At 40.3% G+C, this 21,341-nt stretch overlaps 1 protein-coding gene across 1 annotated transcript in view; it reads left to right on the forward strand.

The window, feature by feature from the left end:
• Positions 1-506: 506 nt before the first annotated feature.
• The window catches only part of Btc (betacellulin), a 45,404-nt gene continuing 24,569 nt past the window's right edge, over positions 507-21,341 (forward strand). The window contains exon 1 of the mRNA XM_041671565.1: positions 507-831. Within this exon, the coding sequence (XP_041527499.1) occupies positions 768-831 (64 nt within the window). The 5' untranslated portion in view covers positions 507-767. The remainder of the gene's footprint in view (positions 832-21,341) is intronic.

The raw sequence follows: 21,341 nt of genomic DNA on the forward strand, positions 1-21,341 counted from the left end.
CACCGCAGCTTTCAAAGGAGATTTTGGTGAGCTAAAATCTTACCGAAGAGTTCGTTAATAAATTCATAAAAGTTAATAAGTTGATAGAAGACACTGAACACTGAGCTGCCTCCTTTAAGAAATTGACAGACAGCTATGGATCTGGAGAAATTGCCTGCCTGTGTCAACTGTCAAATGCCTGAGTTTCTTCAAGGAACTTGGCTCAGGTCTCTTTAACTCCAGCTTAGCCAGATGGAGAGTTCCACAAGTGTTTGGCTCTGACTTTTCCCTCAGAGGGTTCCGTGAGGGAGTTGAGGCACGGGCTGGCAGTGGGTCATTTTCTGTCACTCTTCTGGGTCCACTTTACCTTGCTTACTTCCCCAGGGGTGAGAGAAAGGAAGAATCAGGTGAGACCCAGCAGGGGGAGTGGGTGAGCTGGCCCCACGGCCATCTGAGTATGTCCTTGGGTGTGGGTATGGGGTGTGGGGCAGCAGGGTGGGAGAAGCGTGCCGGCTACCAGCACCAAATGGTGCGCCTCTCCGGGGGTGTGTGCAGAAGGCTCCAGGATAAATAGGAGACTCCCAGGGCTGGGCGACACTGGAGCCCGCTGGCTGCCCGCCCCGGGTGTTTCCCTGCCCCGTAGCCAGGCTGCCTGCTGTGTAGTTTCGCTTCCTCCTGGCTCAGGGATTAGTTTCCAAGCACCCTGTCGGTGCCGGGGCCTGGGAAGGGCACGAAGAAGGAGCAGGGAGGCTCTTCCAGGGGCTGCCCTGCCCCGCACAGCACGATTGATGGACCCGGCCGCCCCGGGCAGCGGCGTCAGCTCCCTGCCGCTGCTCCTGGCTCTTGCCCTGGGTAAGTGTCCATTCCGGGAGCTGCAGATCAGGAGGAAAGACAAGGTGCTGGAGTCTTGATAACCTTGATCAGAAGAGGGAGGCAGCTAAGTTAAGATCCCGCCTCTGGCTTGCACCTGCTGGAGGCTTCCCCTGTTGTGCGCGAGGCCCGGGGCGGAAGCGACTCTGTGGGCTAAGCTGCTGGGTTGCGCTCAGGTGGCACTGCCGGTTCTGTGTGCCAGGAGGAGAACCCGGGGGAGGCGTATAGTAGGTGGGTGAGGCAGAAGCAAGGGAGTCTACACTGAGGATACCAGCAGGAGGCAGAGGAGGGAACTCCTTTCATACAAGGGTGAGGGAGAAACGTGCCTTTATGTGCATGTGTGCGTGCGTGTGTGCGTGTGAATGTGCGTGTATGTGTTTTCCAGGACGACTGTTGAAGCTATCAGTGGCCTAGGAGGAATTACACCCACACACACCCCTTTCCTCTTTGTCTTTTTTCTTTATTGTTCCGTTAGGGAGAAGCTGAAGCTGGGAGTGGTCTCTTCTGAGACAGTTCTGTGATTCTTCTTTTCACGACTAAATAAGCAAAGATAAATTTAAAATAAAGAAAAAATATATCAAACTGCCTCACTTGGGACCTGTTGTCTCCTACTTTAAGAAGTCACAGGAGAAAATATTTCTCTTCATTTGTAAAGTTAAGGCCAGCTGGGTGAGAACTCCTGGCTCTGGTTTCTGAAGGAGGGAAGAGAGGAAAGACAGGTCCCTGGGAGCCAGAGCTCAGAAAAGAGAGTGGGAGCTTCGGGCGGCACCTTGATCTCTGCTCTCTGAGTAGGGGACAGGAAGATAGTCTGGTGAAAAGTCCAGCCATCTTAAGACCTCTACTTCGAGGTCCCTGAAGGTGCTAGAAGGGAAGGGGTGCTAGAAGGGCATGGGTGCTAGAAGGGCATGGGTGCTAGAAGGGCATGGGTGCTAGAAGGGCATGGGTGCTAGAAGGGCATGGGTGCTAGTGATATTTCCTAGCCTTAGGTGGGGTCTAAGGAAGACTGAGACATTGGGAGGAGCCTCCCATGGGCCATCATGTTATTAAATCTCCTTCCAAACTTGAAAAAGGGATTCCGCCGGTCAAAAGGGATGCAGTTGTCTCTCAAGGTGGAAAAACGGTTGCATTATAAGTGAAAGTTTCTTTGACTTTGTCTTCAGAATGGGAAGGGAAGATAAAATGATTGTCAACCTGGTGGCATGTGGATTGGATGTGGGACCCAGGTTAGAGAAGAAGGGTTGGCTGAGCCTGCTCTAGAAGTGGTGGAGTGATGCGGACCAAGGGCCTTGACATGAAAGTCCAGAGGGAGCCCTGATGCAATGATCAGTATCACTTCGATGCAACGGGTTCTCTCATCTTCTCTCTTGTCTGGACCCTTAGTCAAGGTCTTCATCTTGCTAGAGTGAACAGAAAAGCTAAAGTGTATAAGAAGTGGGCGAAAGAATGTTCAAGAGATTCTTCGATGTTGTTCGTGCACTTATGTTGAGTTGGGAACACCACACTGATGATACAGAACAGTTAGGGAAACATTCAGATAAGCAGTGATGGGAGAGCTCCATGGTGAATATGGAAAGGTGACAAGAAGCTGCATGAAAGAAATGTGTGGGTACCGGGAAAATCTGAGAAAAAGAGAGGCCGACAGGGTAGGTGTGAGCAAGGCAGAGCATTTAGTAATGGGATGTTGATTTCATGGTAATTCTCTACTGGAAAAAGAAGCAGTTGGATTGAGAGAAAATGTAAACAGGTTATGAAGAACTGAAAAGACAAGTCAGATTAAACTATTTGATCAGAAATCAATAGGCAGTTAAACAGACTCAATTACAACTCATGAATGGAGGATGTAAACAATGAATCAGAGGAGATAAAATTAGGTGCAGTGTGGGAGGAGAAGGGACGATGGGCTAAATAGCTTGATTGTCTCGAGAGTATGAGTTAAACATGAGCTATGTTGCTGGGCCAGGAGAGTCAGGAAAGAGATGGTATTTCAGGGCTGATGGATATTTCTTCCTTTACTGTCACACCGTCTCTTTCATACCCCCAACCTGTCAACAGACAAGAATGGAAAAAGAGATCTTCTAACCCAGTGTTACCAGGAAAACCAAAAACAGAGCCTCCTTGATGACTGATGAGTTAGGAGCTTGGGTTCTGTCTCCAGAACCCTACATGCTTGCAGAGTGCCATTTAATTTGTTGGCATCATTGTTTCCATTAGGCATTTCTACGTCTATCACACGTACACTCGAAGTCCCATTCCTAATTTAAACCATATGTTATGTTACTTTTGCAAACACTGGGAGCAATGCAATGTGATGTGAGATGACCCGTATGACAGTGGAAAGGAACACTGAGCACTGTTGCTGAGCAGAGGGGAGAGCTGGTTCCACCCCTGCTCTTCCGGGACTCAAGGATACCTGTAAGTTATACATTTCTTGACGTAATTTTCTTCCTTTGTAAAATGAGGAGATGTTAGGTTTCCATTATCATATTCTTCACAAAAAAATGCACAAAATATTATTATTAGCTAGGAATAGCTATGTGTTTTAAGTATAGATGCATCTAAAGATAATGGGGGCACTTGGCAGATTGATCTATATAGGGTAATTATCATTCTCATATATAGGAAAACTCGGTGATGCTCCCTTTACAAATTTTACTAAGAAATAAGTGAGTTGGAGATAGAAAAAAGTATTACACAAAACAGTTAGTTTCACATGATACAAATAAATTTAACACACATATTATAAACTTATATGTGTATTTATACATGTTGATATATGTACTTAATATCCTTTATACATATTGAGTTGGTTTTATTTTACAAAAACTACCTACCTAAAAACATTTTTATAGAGTCACTGGAAACCTTGGCTTCGATTTCTTGTCTGTATTCTCTTAATTGTTAATCAAATTCAGCCTCAGTTAGAAATCTAATTCCAGTGGTCGAGAGGGCACCATTCAGGTGGAGATATTGAATACTGCCTTGTTAGCCTTGTCATTGTGTTTGAGAAATGAGCCCAGTGGAATTAGTCCTAGCTCTTAGAGTTGTAGGTGAGAGGATGCAGTCCAATCTATGTCCTGTATGATTCTTGAAATAACAAAGAAGTCAATTCCTGAATTCTTGCCTGTAGTGTTGTCACCCTAGGCCCCATTTGCATTTGCTCACTATGTAAAGGCCTGAGAACCTGAGCCTGGTTCAGGTGACCACCATTGGTGACTTCCCAACGGCTTATATTCCAAAAGCTAGCATTCACTGTGAACATACATCCCACAACATATCCTATGCCAACAATGGTTGTGGTTTGACAGTCCCTCTTAAGTCATAAAAAACTTATGGATTTACAATGTACTAATGAACGGGTAGAACTAATGGTAATAATATTACATCTAAATCTATGAGCAAACGTCAGGTTACAGATAACATGTTTGCTTTCACCATTACACTTTGATAATGATGTATTGCTTCTCATAAGAGAGAACTTTGGAGGGTGGGAATGGGGTAACATTTGCAGTGTATCCTGTATCTGTCATGCATTCCACAGATATAGATTGATGACCTTTTATGAGAAAGGCCTATATAATTGATGGCCATGCTTGAATGTATTTTCATGACACTTTCCAACACAGAGCACTTGTTCCTAAGATAGGTGATAACAGACTTTAAGGAAAAGAATAGGTTTTGACTTAAGGTTTATACACCAAATGCTGTCTGATCTGTCAAGTACATAATATCATCATTCAGTTATGAAGCCAACACCTTTCTTAAGATACCTAATATAACAAGCACAAAATTCTCCAGATGAAGTAGCTCCCAGCCTCCTGTCAAGATGATCTATGTTTCTTGTTTATATGGAGAACTTGATACACAATTAACTTACAGAGTTGCTTAAAGCGTCCAGGGACTTACTCACCATCACACAGTGAGCTGATTTCCTAGTTCTTTATGCTACTCATACAGATAGAGTATCTGTATGATTGCCCTTTGTGTTACAGAATGCTCACAAGTCACACCGAAGAGGAAGGCAACCCAACTGCAATGAGCATGTTTTCAAGGCTGATGACTGTATCTTAAAAAAGAAAGAAAAAAAAATCTCAGTAGCTTAGGTGAGTCTTTAGTGGTGAAAATTTAAAGAAATAAAGAGAGGTTTTTAGATGGTTGGAGAGAGATGGGGTATTTAATCGAATTCATATCAATTAAGTAGTTGCCTACATTGGTTATCAGCTGTTCAAGTCAACTGGCCATGAAATACTTTCATTCATTCTTTACATTTTTGAAGGATATGTAGATTGTTATTTATTGACTTAAAGTTAGTGGCATGAATTACAGAATAAATGCATCAGTGTTCGCATTCAATTTTCTTGTTGGAAAGTGTGGCATGGGTTGTATAAAGGAATGGGTTACTAATAGAACATTTTCATCTTTTCAAAATTATAAGTTTATTATTTGGTCTAATTTGCTCATGAGGGGGTTGCATGAAGAATGCCTGGCATAAAGTAGAAATTCAAAATAATTAGTTAAATGAATGGGTAAATGCACACAGCTGTTGGTGAGCAACAGGTCCCTAGGCTTTCTTCATATATGTTACGGCTATGTAGCTTGGTCTCTTGTGGAACTCCTGACAATGGGAACTGGGACTGTCTCTAATGCTTTTACAGGCTCTTGGGACTCTACCTCATACTAAGTTGCCTTGCCCAGTCTTAATACATGCGGAGGTGCTTAGTCTTACTGCAACTTAATATGCCATGTTTTGTTGATACTCATGGGAGACCTGCCCTTCCTAAACAGAAATGGAGTGGACGTAAATTGGAGGAGGATAGAGGAATGAACTGGGAGAAGAGGAGGCAGGGGAAACTGTTGTTGGGATGTAAAATAATTTATTTTAAAAATGTAACAAGGTCAAGTAAATCTTTTGATTTTGTGTTGCAAACCAAAACCCAACAGCTCAGAGATGCTGTAGGACATGTTTCTTCATCTCTTACTATGTGGGCCTGGTGATGGAGAGGTGAATGAGACTTCCATAAAAGCAGTCTTCTTTTGCAAGAAGTAAGCTCATTTCCTCTTTTCTGTGTTGAAGAGTCAAACTTACTATACCCGTCTTACAGGCTGAGATCTAGGGCAGATTTGATTGCTTAAAAAAAGCTCTTCAAAATAAGTCTTTGGCACTTGGGAGGCAGAGGCAGGTGGATCTCTGTGAGTTCGAGACCAGCCTGGTCTACAAGAGCTAGTTCCAGGACAGGCTCCAAAACCACAGAGAAACCCTGTCTCGAAAAAAAAACCAAAAAAAAAAAAAAAAAACCAAAAAAACAAAATAAGTCTTTGGAGATTTGGAGCATGTTTGAGGCCCTGGGTTTCATATCTAACACCAAGGAAAGAAAAAGAAGTGATGATGTGGGGAAGGGAAGGACAGCAGGCTTGAGGTAGTCTCCTGCAGTTCATCCAAAACGCTCTTGGGATGTCAGGTAATTTGTTTCTTGTTTGATTAGAACAATGCTTCTCACTGATAGTGAGTATGAAGTTGTTATATTCATGGGCTTCTGGGTGATATTCAATAGGAAAAAAAACAACAAAATACATTTCTGGTAGCCATTGTGGACATCGGAATAGATTTGCTTCAGAGGCTGTTGTTCTTGGACTTGTTAGTACTGGAGAAATCACCACTGATTCTAAATCCCACATTAAGATGGTAAAGCTACCATTTGCTAAGTTTTAAACACATGGCACACAAACCTTTATCCTTTCTTCTTAGATAGCTTCATGGTCCAAGCTGTCCAGAGCAGGAATGGATCCCAGACAGAGCAAGGGCAAAGGATTGTCAGTGGAACTGAACAAAGAAGTTTGGTGGACTTGCACTTGCCTTCCTCTTAAGTATCTTCTTAGTGGTCTGTCCTCTGGGCTCCTGATGGACACAGGATGCTTCTGTGTACTTAGATCTCTGCTGGATCTTTATTATAGAATCCCAGCATCACTGCTCTTTAGGCTTTGGGGGATCTTTATAAAATTATCTCTGTACCTATTGTCCTATTTGATCTTCAGCACAAAAGTAGTAGCCAACCAGTAATGAAGAGACAGGGCAGGCACTGGTCTAAAAGACCAATGACTTATTTATTCTATAAAACATATTCACCTAATAAAGGAGCTGGATTTTCATTATTAATCCCATTATATAGGAGGAATAGAGTGACAGGGATCATGCAACAAGTCCAGGTGTGTGGCTTTATTGAATGTGAATTTTAAACTGAGAAGTACCTAGGTGCTGATAGACAAGCATTTATTGCTGAATGTGACAGATAGGGACAGATAGGATGCTAAAAGCCCAGGTTGTTATACTGCATTAATATAGAAAAACCGACAATGGATTCATATATTAAATAAACCTGAATACGTCTGATGATTCCTGCATCTTTCCAGGTCTTTTTTTCAGCCATGGGACACCCACATGCTCTTGTGGGAAATCAGGGGAGGCTATTCTTTTATACTATTCTAGATGATATCAAATTGCTTATTAATGAGATTGGTTAAAAGTCTACTCTGATTTGGGCTAATATAGGAGTTAGGAGACAGACTCAGCCAGACCATTGACTGTAATCCCTGGTGCTATGAATTATTAACTCTTAGGCTTCAGTTCCTTAAATCTTCTCAGCCTTCAAAACCTCATTTACAAAAGTCGATAGGAAGGGAACCAAGGCTATTGCATGGATCACCCTCATCACTCTGTGAAACACCTACAGTGTATCCAAAGAGTACATTCTAGGTATGCATAATCTATGATATGAAATCACAGGAGAAGTCATTATGACCAATACCTTCTTACCATTTTTGTTGTAATTTTGAGCCTGGATTTCTGAATATAATAAGAATGTATAAATTAATTATACATTCTTTGTCTTTGTCTGTCAAGTTTCTGATCTGCAAGTTATGAAATAGGTAACAGACAAAAATTCCCCAAAGAATTTTACTTTGGTTGATTTTGCAAGGAAAATGTGTAATATAAATTTGCAAAAATGAAATGCATATCTATGCTCTGAATATTAAATGTCTCCACAGATTCTCTTTTACCTGCCAATTCCTATCCTGATTCTTGTAGTTAAGAGCTTCACAGCACTGTGTGACACTGACATACACAGAAAATCATCCTGTAGTAGCTGAATGTACTAAAAGGCGATTTTGATATTTGAAGTCATCTCATCAAAATGGGATTGTCTCATTTCTTTGAATTACAGAAATAATTACCTCAATTAACATGAAATAGATCTGTCATTTTGGAAGAATGGGTAGTGATGCAATGTCAAAATTCATTTCTAAATATCAGAAAGATGAAAAAGATATTATTTCATAAATTTTAGGAGAAAAATTTCAGATTCTTTAGATAGCCATTCAAAATATTAAGTGGTTCCATCACTGTCTTATAACAGTGAGATGATTCCTTAACTTTTCCACATCTCACTCTCTGATCTACTCAAGAAAATCATCATCACTACTTAGGGATACAGGGTCATTTTGAGGACAACATAGAATAATACAGGGAAATATTTTACCAGGATAATCAGAAAACAAATGGCCAGAGCAGCACTACTATTCTTTTGGAATAAGTTTCAAAATATTCATAAATATAATTTGTAAACTAGTAATAAAATCACTTTATCCATTAAGCCAAACGAAATGATAGACTTTGTGCTTTGAGCAAATGAGAAGGAAATTGCCACTCTTTTTCATTTCTGGAGGGAAAGAAAGCACGTTTTTGTCCATAACCATGACAGAGGTCCTCAGATTGCTTCACCCTTATATCTAAGTGCCTAGAATCATGTTTTTATACAGGAAATATTCAGTAAATAACTTGCTGAGCAATGAATGTGAGTTAGTCCAGGAAGCATTTCTAGACCTGTATTTGCTCATAGTATGTCACAAAGTGTTTGGTATAAATTTTAGACTATAACACACACACACACACACACACACACAGAGAGAGAGAGAGAGAGAGAGAGAGAGAGAGAGAGAGAGAGAGAGAGAGAGATGCATGTGAGAGGGCTCTTCGGTAACAAACATGTAGGAACCCTTTACTTTCTTCCACAACTCTTTGTATATGTCTTTAGATTTGCTAAAAAAAACTTATTTTCACTACACGGTTCCTTACCAAGATGGCATCTGAGCCTGGTCTCCGAGTGAGGTGACCTAGCAGAATTTCATTTATTTGTGGACTTTAGTGTTGATAACCACCGTTAACAACATTATCAATTTACCCCAAAGTAGGGCTCTTCTGTACATGGCATAATACTTGGGATCAACAGAAAGCACTATTGTTGTTTATAGAACATATGATAATGGGAAAGCTCTAAACTTATTATAATTTTACAAAAGTACACCCACTTATTTTAAAGAATGTGACTATTAGGCATCAATGAATTAATAAGAACTATTTATTTATAAACAATTATTTTCTGAAAGGACTTTATCATATGCTGGGTTAAAATGTTTATCAAAAATTAAAGAATATAGACTGATCTAATTTCATAATATGGGTTAAGTATGATTCCCATACAAGGAGTATGTAAGGGCTGGATGATTGAGAGAATCCACTGACGCAGTAGAGACTGGTGGCACTTCTTCCATGACAGAGGTGGAAGAGTACATAGGAAAGACTTAGAGGTGGGTAGATGAATAGCTGCTATTTTTATGTGTGCAACAGAAGAATGAGAATGTTCAAATGCCTAGAACAGAAAATTGATTTTGTGGTGTATCAAGGGAAAGACTGACTACAGAAAGAAGGGCTTTCTAAAATGAAGCCTATAGTCAGGACACCGAATTCTTGAGGCAGTGTTCTCTCCATGGGGTTCCTAGGGACTGGAGCCAAGAGATTTTGTCATTCAGATAAAGTCACGTCTTTTAATAACAAGTGAAACTTTAAAATATTCTATGGTTTCTTAGTTGTCAGTTTCTTTGAATGCTGAGAAAAGATTTAGACTGCCTTTCGCCTTGCTCCCTACTGTTCAGTGACTGACTGCCTCACCTTAACCGAAAGTCTGGACCAGTGGTGTGTCCCATGGTTCTTTTCTTTATTTTGTATTTATTAGATAAGGTCTCATTATAGAACTCAGGCTGACTTTGAACTCATAATCTTCCTACCTCAGACTCCTGAATGGTGAAGTTACAGGTATATACACCATGCTCAACTTCCCTGGTCCCCACTCACTCACTGCTAGGCTTTATAAGCTTGGAGATGGCTTACAACTTGGAGGCAGCAGTAGGTTCATTTTGCAATAGCAATAGCATTTTTAAGAGAGACAAATGTTTCAATAATCAATAGTATTAAAAATTTTTAATGATTATGATTTAGTGACATATTTGAGAGAATTGATTCAAGACCCAAGACGGTAGGAACCAAAATGGAATGTGCTTTATTCTTTTATCTTTAAAGTTCTTATTGCATGGAAGCTCTATAATATTCAAGGACACTTTTGGTTTTTTTGTTTGTTTGTTTTTGTTTTGTTTTGCTCTTTTCTAATTAATGTCAGAGGGTCTTCACTGGGATGTAATAATAATGTATAAAGGTATTACCTTGGTACTCTCAATAGGGCAGTAGCACGGTGAAGACAGTGACTTTAGTGTGCAGAAGAATAGATGAGAAACTGGTCAAAGGCAAAGGAAAACTCTTCTGATACAAGGCCTGACTGAGAGAAGAGTGGAGGATTTGTAAACATTTCAGTGTAGGAATTCATCAGCTGTATTGACAGATCACGGATACACAAGGAAGGAGAAGCAAGGATCACAGTTCTCTCCAAAGCTGACTGTCTGAGACAGAGAAAGTGTATGGTACCATATTTGGGAGAAGATGGTTTTGTTGCAGGACTGTGATCTGCTTTTGGGACACTCAATGCCTGATCAGGATCGGAAACTATGGAGGACAGCTGGAAGGTAGAGGGGAGGTACCCAACCTGGGCTGTTATCTCTGGGGATGTGTAAAGGACACATCATCATTCCTCATTCCAGACTTATTCAACTTTTCTTTAACACACCCTTAGGACTCTACATTTTCCACAGGCTTTCTAGGAGAACAGTGTTCCTTTAAGAGTAATTGTAAATATATGTATGAAGATACTCCTCCCTTCAGGAGATGGAACTTAATTCCTTGACACCTTTCAATGAGAACTGATTTAGTGACTTGTTTTCAAAGAACAATATAATAACATCACATGTGGAGTGCTTTCTTTTGTTTTCAAGGTTGAATGATATCCTATTGCGTGTATATACCATACTGTCTTTACTCATTTCTATGTTGATGAACATTGACATTGTATGCATGTTTTGGCTAATCCTACTGCTGTAGTGATCATGGGACTACAGACCCCTCACAGAACTCTCGATTTCCATGTATTTGCATATGCACCCAGGAAAGGGACTGCTGTGTTTTTGTGAGTAATGTAAAGTAGTCAAAACCAGAACCAGAAATGATGGTTCATCAACTCAGAAGCTGGGATAGGGGAAATATTTTCAGATTAAGATCAGCTGGGGCTACTAGTATGAACCAGTCTCAAACAAAACAAAATAAAGACAAAACTAAAAAAGAAAAGCTGTAGAAGTAGAGAGTAGACTGCTGTTTTCCAGGGGCGGAGGTGGTTGAGAAATGAGGAGGTATTGCCCTAAGGATGCTAGGATTCAGTGATGCAATATGGCAGTCCTGGAGATTCCCCACAGAGTGCTGAGCTTGACCATGCACATACCATGCACCATGTATTTAAAACATGTTCTGAATTCCTAACATGTAACAGAGTGTGAAAGGGGAATATAGTGACTGTATAGTGAAGAAGTCTGGTGTGAACACCTTAACCAAGTAATCCAGGTTAACACAACAAACCCGTCATTTAGATGCCACGTATTCTCTAATGCATTATAATGTGAAGAATGAATCAACATTGTAGTATGCTCTCCAATAATTCTAACCACAGCTGAGCTATGTAAAAACAGCAGAAAAATGGAAAACCGAGGGGCAAACTGCAGGATGCTTAATGTGTCAATGAGGTCATAAGCACTAATGAAAGACAGTCCTGTTACAGGGCAGAGGAGTCGAAAAACCTAGACACAGAAAGATATGAGCAGCAACAGTGATGCATTTAGAATAGCTCTGGTACATATGTCAAAGTAATGTGACCAGGTTACATCAGAGGCAGCTAAAAGTGAGGGAGAGATATATCATTAATACTTAATGCCTTGCAAGTTTTTAATAAATGCAAAATTCTAATATAAAACATCCTCGTTAAAAAGAGACTCCTGATGAACAACGACCTGCTTAGGGAACAGGGCTGGTTTTGATCTTGACTATTCTTACATGTGTAAGAAGGAATTGCTTGATTTGCATTTCTCTGATGGGTAAGGATGTTGAGCATTTCCTTAAGTGTCTTTCAGCCATTTTAGATTCTTCTGCTGAGAGTTCTCTATTTAGGTCTGCAATCCATTATTTTATTGGATTATTTTTTCTTTTGATGACCAATTTCTTGAGTTCTTAGTACATTTTGGAGATCAGTCTTCTGTCTGATGTGGGGTTGGTGAAGATCTTTTCCCATTCTTTAGGCTGTCTTTGACCATGTCATTTGCTTTACAGAAGCTTTACAATTTCAGGGGGTCCCATTTATTAATTGTTTCTCTCAGTGTCTGTGCTTCTGGGGTTATATTTAGGAATCGGTCTCCTGTGCCAATGCATTCACATGTACTTCCCACTTTCTCTTCTATGAGGTTCATGGAGAGGGTGTGGGGTAAAGGGATCACTCCTGCATTGCTGGTGGGAGTGCAAATGGATACAGCCCCTTTGAATATAAGTATGGTGATTTCCCAGAAAATTAGGAAACAACCTCGCTCAAGACCCAGCAGTACCACTTTTGGGTTTATACCAAAAGGATGCTCAGTGTGCCATAAGGACATGTGCTCAACTATGTTCATAGAAGCATTGTTTGCCATAGCCAGAACCTGGAAACAACATAAATGCCCCTTGACCAAAGAATGGATAAGGAAAATGTGTTACATTTATACAATGGAGTACTACACAGCAGAAAAAAATAACGTCTTCAAATTTGCATACAAATTTACACTCACTTCATAAAGTAACCCAGACCCAGAAAGACAAATATCATATGTACTTAATCATAAGTGACTTTTAGACATAAAGCAAAGTAAACCAGCCTACAATTCACAATCCCTGAGAACCTAGACATCAATGAGGACTTTAAAAGAGACACACATGGATCCAATCTACATGTTAAGTAGAAAAAGACAAGATCTCTTGAGTAAATTGGGAGCATGGGGACCATAGTAGAAGGTAGAAGGGTAGGGGGGAGGATGGAAGTAGAGCAGGGAAAAATGTATAGTTCAATAAAATTAATAAAAAATTTTAACAAAGAAAACAGGGCTGAAATAGAAATTAATTGTTTCCCTGACTACAATGTCTCTAGCACTATGCTGGGCACACTATGCTGTCCTGGTAAGTAAGTGTTCAGTAATTGAGTCCATGCGTGTTTTGTGACACTGGGTGACACTGCAGAAAAGGAAATGGAGGCAAAAATCATAAAGAATTGTAGAAGGAGGCTGCTTGTTTGTCCCGGCTGCCCGGCTGTTCAGCCCTGAAAAAAACCACACAGAAACTGTATTAATTAAATTACTGCTTGACCCATTAGCTCTATCTTCTTATTGGCTAGCTCTTACATATTAATTTAGCCTATTTCTATTAATCTGTGTATTGCCTCGTGGCAGTGGATTACCGGCAGTGTTTCGGCATGTTTGACTCTGGCCTGGGCCCCATGGCGTCCCTTTGGATCTGTTCTCTTTCTCTCAGCATTCTGTCCAGTCCTCCCTGCCTACCTAAGTTCTGCCCTATCAACAGACCAAGGCAGTTTCTTTATTCATTTAATAGAAATTACAGCACACAGAGGGGACTCCTACATCAAAGAATAGGAGAATGGTAGAGTCGAGTGGGTTGAGGGGATTTTTGTTTGATAAGAATAAAAGTTTCAATTTTACAAAATGGAAAGAATTTCAAATATGGGCAGTTTTCACAATAATTTGAATGAATTTTCTGCCATTGAATTATACTTTAAAAAGGCAAGATTTTAACTTTTATGTTATGTTTATTTCATCACAATAAAGAAGAGTTGAGGGAAATGAGAGGCTTGAAGCAGTTTCGTAGTGTTGAAGGTTTGAGGCTCACCCTATGGATGCTGGGAGCAAAGGGGATGGAAAAGTTAGTTAGCTACATGAGCTATGGTCATCACTGGTGCCCTCTCTCCAAAATCCGCCTATACAACTTAACACTTCTGAAAAGCAATTTCAACAAAGGTGCCCTCCATGTGGCTCAGAGTATAAGTTAGACTAATAAACTCAAAGTCTATGGAAGACAAATTTCATTTAATCCAGGAAGAATTCACTTCCCATATGAAGCTTTGGAAACAAAAATGGAAGTGAATGCTCCAGGATGTGGTGAGTTTGCCACACCTGGGCACATTGGGGGGTGTTCTTAGAACTGATGGGAAACATGCAGAGGTGATCTTCCAGTAAGAAGGCAAGTGGACCAAGGGACTTCCAGGGAGTATTGTATTTTTATGAATACCGACTAATGCTAGTTTAACTTGAGGCTACTTTGAAGGTTAGGAGATCTTCAAATGAAGAAGCTGTCAGCCTCCCCTGAGAAGATCAGAAGAGGCAGAGCCATCAGAATTGGAAGCCAACATTGAAGAAGAAAATTATTTGATTCTTTCCCACCCAAACTTGGGTTCCACGACTTCCTTTGCATGGACCTCATCCTGGAAAATAGCAGTAGCCTGAGAATGTTTCGACCTTGAAGATTCTTTGGATTTGATAGTTGAGTAATAACTATTATACCTTAGTGTGGAGAAAATGGGAATCACAGCTATATCTGCTAAAATATACTGCTGAAAATTTCAACCACTGCTATATAAGAAACCTGGGAGAAAACTCTGCGTTTGTTTTTAGATTAATTATAGTCAGTCTGTAATGGAGAGCCGGAAGAGTGGCTGTGTGTTGATCAAGTGGCTCTGTGTTGCAAGACAAGGTCGCACACATAGTTAGAAGCCCCCCCCCCAGGCAAAAACCTACTAAATGACAACCCATTGTTTTTTTTCATTGATTTCTACTCAACAGTAATCATCACTATTACACATGGATTGAGTGGTTTTCTAAGACTAATCAGCTTCATAATTGTGAATCTGTCTTTCATGATGTGGTGAGCAGGCATTGCAAAGAGTCAGCTGGAAAGATGTGGTGTGACTGTTTCTTAATGAGTCTTATTTTCCTAAGTCACACGGGGAAATCAATTGAATTGTTTCACAGTCACAGCACACACATCAAGAGGGCCCTTGATCCGTGAGACTTTTTTCTTTTTATCATTTCTTCCCTAGCCACACAGCTTTGCCCACAGTCTCCAACACACATGGAGTTCCTTTCTACATCACTGCCTCTGATTCATTTCAGTTTTCTGCTTCTTAATGAAGTTTTTTTTTCATATTTTACAAGATTACCATGTTGTCTTTCTATGGGATCCCAGTATAATTTATTTCTATATTTCTTACATTTCAGAGATAATCCTAATATAATGTGCTTTTCTTTCTTCATATGTTTAGTCCTTATGAACAGTTTTACTGATAAAGATAATGATAGATGTTATTATTACAGATAATAATGAATGTTAAGGGAAATTGGTTTACTCAAATTCATTTAAAGAACTTTGGGACTTTTGAAGGCTGGGTAAGTCTCCACTCTGAAATCCATTGTCTTTTCTTTACTATTGTTAAACTTGGTGACCTGTTTGACCTGTTTGCTTCTTAAAACAATGTTTCTTTATATACTCCTTGATAATTTCATACAATATATTTTGATCATCTTTTTTTCTTCCAACTCTTCCCAATTCCTCTCCCTCTATCCTGACACTAAACTTCCTGTTCTTCTCTCTTTAAAACATTGTTCATTTCTCTTTAAAAAACATTGAGTCCAATTTGTGTTGGCTGATGACTCTTGAGAATGGGGTATGCCTTGAAGCATGACTGTTATATCCTGTGTTAAAAATGCTATTATCTCTCATTCTTAGTCTTTATTAGACACCAAGATATTGTATCTTCCATTTTAAATAGAGTTGCATATTGGAGGAAGAAATAAATGTATTTTCCTTTCCTGATTTGGCATGAATGTGACATATTTATGGAGAACCTGTGAACTGCTTCTGTTTGTCCATGCTTCCCCTTTAGTCCTTGGGAATCCAGAAGCCCATCTTTTAGTTTGATCGAATAGGACATTTCCCAGATGAAATCACTGAAAAGAACTTGGAAACTCCACTTTATCTTGGCATACTGTTTCTCTGTTTCCTAAGAGATGACCTGCTGCCCAGATGCCTGTGCGGAACCTAGTGAACCAATCCTATAAGCTCTCCTGCTGCCTCCCTTGCCTCGCCGTCAGCTCCTCACCCACACAGGCTACCCCACTTGGGACCTTGATTCAAATATCACAACCCATGGCTTAAGTCCTGGCCTCTTGTTCATCATAACTGAGGAAATTAGTAGGCAGTAGTGGGGAACTGGTGATGAGCCTGACTGGATCAATTCATTTCTCTGTACTTCCAGAAGCATGCTTTAGATTCAGTTACTGTTTGGGCCACTTATGTGGCCTGTGTGTGAGTACACATGCCAGGGGGGAGTTCTTATGTCCCTGTGTGATACAACGAAGACACTTTTTTAAGTACCTCCCTTCTCTCTTTCATTTCCTTTTCCATCATTTTCATGGCTTTGGGATTGTAACTCCTTAATCCATGTCTCAGGATCTGGCTCCTGGAGGACATGGATTGAGACGTTCTAGGCTCTAGGAAAATTCTTCAGAGCTAAGTAATTTCTATTCTTATGGGTGTTCTCGGGAAACAAGCTAAATGTTAACGTTACACTCAGGGCAGTATTTGTAAGTGCAATAGTTAATACATCGTGAAAGACAGCAACAGAAAAGATAGAAAGGGAGTTAATTTACTTTAAGGAGAGCACAAATACTAAATTTCACCCACTTCACAATTTTTTATTTTAAGCCCGGTGTTAATCAGCAACTCCACCCTGTCATTGTTTCCAGCTTCATGTTAGATATGGCTTCTTTCTGGACGTGGGAACCACTCTTAAGTTCACACATTCCAGATTCCATTTCTCTTCTTGGCAGCAAAGATGCTATGGGAAAAGTCCTCAAATGTTTCCGAGGTTGCTCCTCATACTGATTTAAACTGTCCACGAACTCTATTAACTGTGCTTTTGGAAGTCTAGAGAAATGATTATAATTCAGTCAATTGTTACTGAATTGCGCTGTCTCATACCTGACCTTATCAACTCTATTTGTGCCATTGACTCAACCAATAGAGTCAGCAATCCCAGCTCACATAAATGGTATGCTGACTCACAGCCAGGAACACAAAGACCCAACACACGAGAAAGACCCCACACTGTTATTAATCAGCTAAGACCTCTGAACTTAGGAGATCTTAAAAACAAAACCAAACCACCAGGAAGAAACAGTGCATGGAGATGCCCCTACTCAGTTTTGTCTCATTAACTACAAAACACATTGTGGGAATGGTGTGTGTGTGTGTCTCTGTGTGTGTGTCTGTGTGTGTGTATGCACTGCTAGTTTGTTGCTATTGTTTCAAACATTTTCTATACAAGTGAGATTACAATATAAATGTAGAAATTAGTCAGCATCCCTTTGCCGTTTATGAGAGTAAGGATGTAGCTTTGCATAAATTCAAAAACAGTTGACATGGTAAAGTTTATACAATTCCTTTGCCCCTCTTCATTTATACAGATGGCTAAATGTTTGCAATGACATGGGGGTTAAGTTTGCAGAAAGAACTCTGAAGCTTAGTAAGAATCATAATCACAAATTAGTCAATTAAAATTCTGGTCTAGGATCCAAGTCCTGTTTCATCTGATTGCAAAGCTGTTGTTCTGTGGCTCAATACCATTTCCCTTTAATATAAATGAAGTCCCAGGGGCCTGAGTATGAAACAGTCTTCCAGTTTTTAATGGAACATGGAGTGTGGTTCAAATTTTAAAATTGATATGATAGAAGACCTTGAATTCAGTAGATAAGTGTCTGCAAGGTATCTAAGAAGTCTTTAATCATTAAAGTGAAGATAAATGAACATTTTATGATAATATATTTGTTTTTAAAATACAAAATGTTCTTGGCATTATACATGGAAAATTCAGCTCAGAGATGAGGCAAATACAACGTACATGACTATATGGTCACATATGATCATTTTAAATAGTTGATCCAGCTGGGTTATTTCTTACCTCAGCGTTAGCAGTGACTGGGACTGTGTCATGGGCCTTGTCAGGCTGTCTCCTTTTGAATGCCTGTATTGTTCCTACTGACTTCATTCCCTAGGCTGACTGGTGGGGATAATAATTTTATACATTCTGTAATTTTTAACTTGACGATCTCAAAGTGTATTAACATAGGTAGGCTTCGGCCAGATTTCTTTCCCCTTTTCACTGAATTTATGAATAAGGTTGATATTGTAAAAACTAATTCCAGAAATAAAAACTCAACTTCTAGTCACATAGAAGTATAGCTGACATTGTATTTTCCTTCTTATTCTGTTTTTACTGTTTTCTTTTTGTACACCTGGGAATTCTATGGTCATGTGAAGTGGAATATTTGATAGGCTCAATAAAAGAATCCAAAAGCAAGAGAATTCTTAGACAGTTAAAGCTTTAGACAGTACATTTTAAAAGGAATAAGTAGATGCCTTGATAATTCCCTCCCCACATGATATACTATTGAACTTCAGCTTTCTTTCATTCTTTCTATGACCAAGTATCCCAACAGCTGACAGCTGTTTTTGTTTTTTCGAGGAAGAGTTTCTCTGTGTAACATTCCTAGCATCCTAGCTGTCCTAGAACTTGTTCTGTAGTCCAGACAGGCCTCGACTCACTGTGATGTGCCTGCCTCTGCTCCCGAGTGCTGGGATTTAAGGTGTGTGCCACCACCGAATCAGCTGACCTGAGCTAGTGGGAGTTCACCTACTCTGGACTGACAACTGGGGAACCTGCATAGGGCTGAACTAGGTCCCCTGAGTGCAGATGACAATGGTGTGTCTAGGGCTACTTACTAGTGTATCCACTGACAGTGGGACCAGGATCTAAACCCAATGCATGAAGTGACTTGGTGGAGCCTATTCTCTATGGAGAGATACCTTGTTCAGCCTAATCCTGTGGGTATGGGGTAGCGACTTGGTCCTGCCCCAGTGAGGTGATGGGACAGACTTAGTTGACTTCCCAGGGGAGGCTCACCTGATGGGGAACCTCAGCCAATCACATTTTGTTTTGGGCGTGTTCCCCTTGGGCCAAAAAAAAAAAAACATGTTGGATGGTACTTTGCATTTACAGGAAGATGACAAGGCTTTTTGACATAGTAATGAAATAGGGTTGAAGGAGTCAGGATGTATAGATGTTAAGAGAAAACTCCATAGGGAAACTTGAGAGCCAGCTACAAATATTCCAGAATGTCTTGTGGGAAGGAGAGGTTAGACTTATTTTAGGTGATTCCAAAGGTAACAGGCAAGAAAGATGAGCTGCACAGACAGAGGTAGGCTTGAACGAAGGAATGCCTGTGACTGAAAACATGCATGGATCGTCTTGAGAGTGTCTGCCTTAGAGCCGACCGAATCCCATCCCGAAGGCTGTGCAGTGTGCAGCTGATCCACATTAAAGGGATATGGCAAAATGCAAGCTGTACTTTAGATTAAAATATATAAAATTGATGAGAATTGCATTGGTTTTCACGTGGAGGAACTCCCCTGACCCTAGGAGCATTTGGTGATATCTGGACATTTTTCCTAGTGATAAATCAGGTGTGGTGGGCAGAGGGGCACTGGATCCTACTGACATGCACTGGGTAAAGGCCAAAGTCACGTAACCATTCTATACTGCACAACCCCTCACGGCCAAGATCCATCCAGCCCTAGATGCCAACAGAACTTGAACTTCCCTAAACATGATGTCTTCCATGGAATATCTGTAAGGCCTTATTTTCCTATGATTTTCCCCCCATTTTTCATGATAGCGTTCCATTTGCCAGCACGGCTACCTTGACAGCAGATACTCAAAGTGTTAGGAACCGACTAATCACTACCAGATAGTGAATGTTGGGTGTAGTTTGACTCCAGGAGAGTCTGGTAAAGGTTCTCAAGAATTTATTTAGGTGTAAAATAGGGGTAAACACTCACTGATACAGAATGACTTAGTCGCCGCTGATCCAGCTCCTTTGTCTAGTAGTTCTGCCCATGCGGGAAGAGCATCAATAGCAAGTTGCCTGCTCTGCTCTGACCACCCAAGTGAGCATGAGAGCAAGAGAGCGAGAGACCCTTCTCCTCAGCTCATAGTTGTCATGTAGGCAGACCAGGCACCAGGGTTTGCTGCCTGCCCTCAAAGTCATTGGCTAAACAGATCAAAGTCCCACAATTCTTCCCCCTTTTATTCTAAATAAGAAGGCTCTAATTCTAACATAAAACTATTTACAATAAAACAACTACCAAGTGGTGTGCAGAAGAAAGAAAAGGTAATAGCATAATAATAAACAAATGTAATAATAAAATAATAAACTAAAATGAAACTACGTCCAACAAGTACAACGTCAAACAAGAAATACATGCTAAATGACCAGGCTATAGGTAATTGGCAAATCACAGAGATTATTCCAATAGCTTTCCTATCCTGGAAAGTCTAAGTCTTGTATCTAATATGCCCTAGCTAAAATATGAGAGTATTGGAACTGTAGCTATCTAATCTTCAACCTTATTAAAGACCTGAAAAGGAAAATAATATTACCTGAATTAGCAGGAAGTGCAAGCGAATGACTTCTGAAAGGCCAGGCCAGGCAGTGGTGGTGCATGCCTTTAATCCCAGCATTTGGAAGGCAGAGGCAGGCTGATTTCTGTGAGTTCAAGGCCAGCCTGTACAGAGCGAGTTCCACAGCAGACTCTAAAACTACACAGAAAAATCCTTTCTCAAGAAACCAAACCTCCCACCCACCAAAAAAAAAAGAAAGAAAAAAAAAGAAAAAAGAAAAAAACCCCAAAACCTCATAATAATAATAATAAAACCAGCTGCTATTCCAGATGGACAAGCGCCCACAACAGCTGGGTAATTATTGTCTCCAATTTTATGAGAGCTTTGTGTGAATGACCAATGTTTGCATTATTATGACCACATGGATGCTGACCACTGTCCTGATTCTGCTTGCACATCTTTCAACAAGTAATTAATTGATACTTGAAAAGTCATTTATTCCCCATTAAAAACTCAGCCCAAACCTCAGCCTCTATAGAACCTTTGCCCCCAAGCAGAGCTGATTTTTTTTGGGCTTCCTTTTGTGTTACCTCTCACGTTGTTAATTGCACAGCACCTGGATGATCTGTGCATCTCTCAGGCCAGAATATGAGAGCTTTAAGGTAAGCCTTAATATCTTTA

This window comes from Microtus oregoni, unplaced genomic scaffold, assembly GCF_018167655.1.
Source record: "Microtus oregoni isolate MIOR12 unplaced genomic scaffold, Mior012 000021F_ref0000039, whole genome shotgun sequence".
NCBI lineage: Eukaryota > Metazoa > Chordata > Mammalia > Rodentia > Cricetidae > Microtus > Microtus oregoni.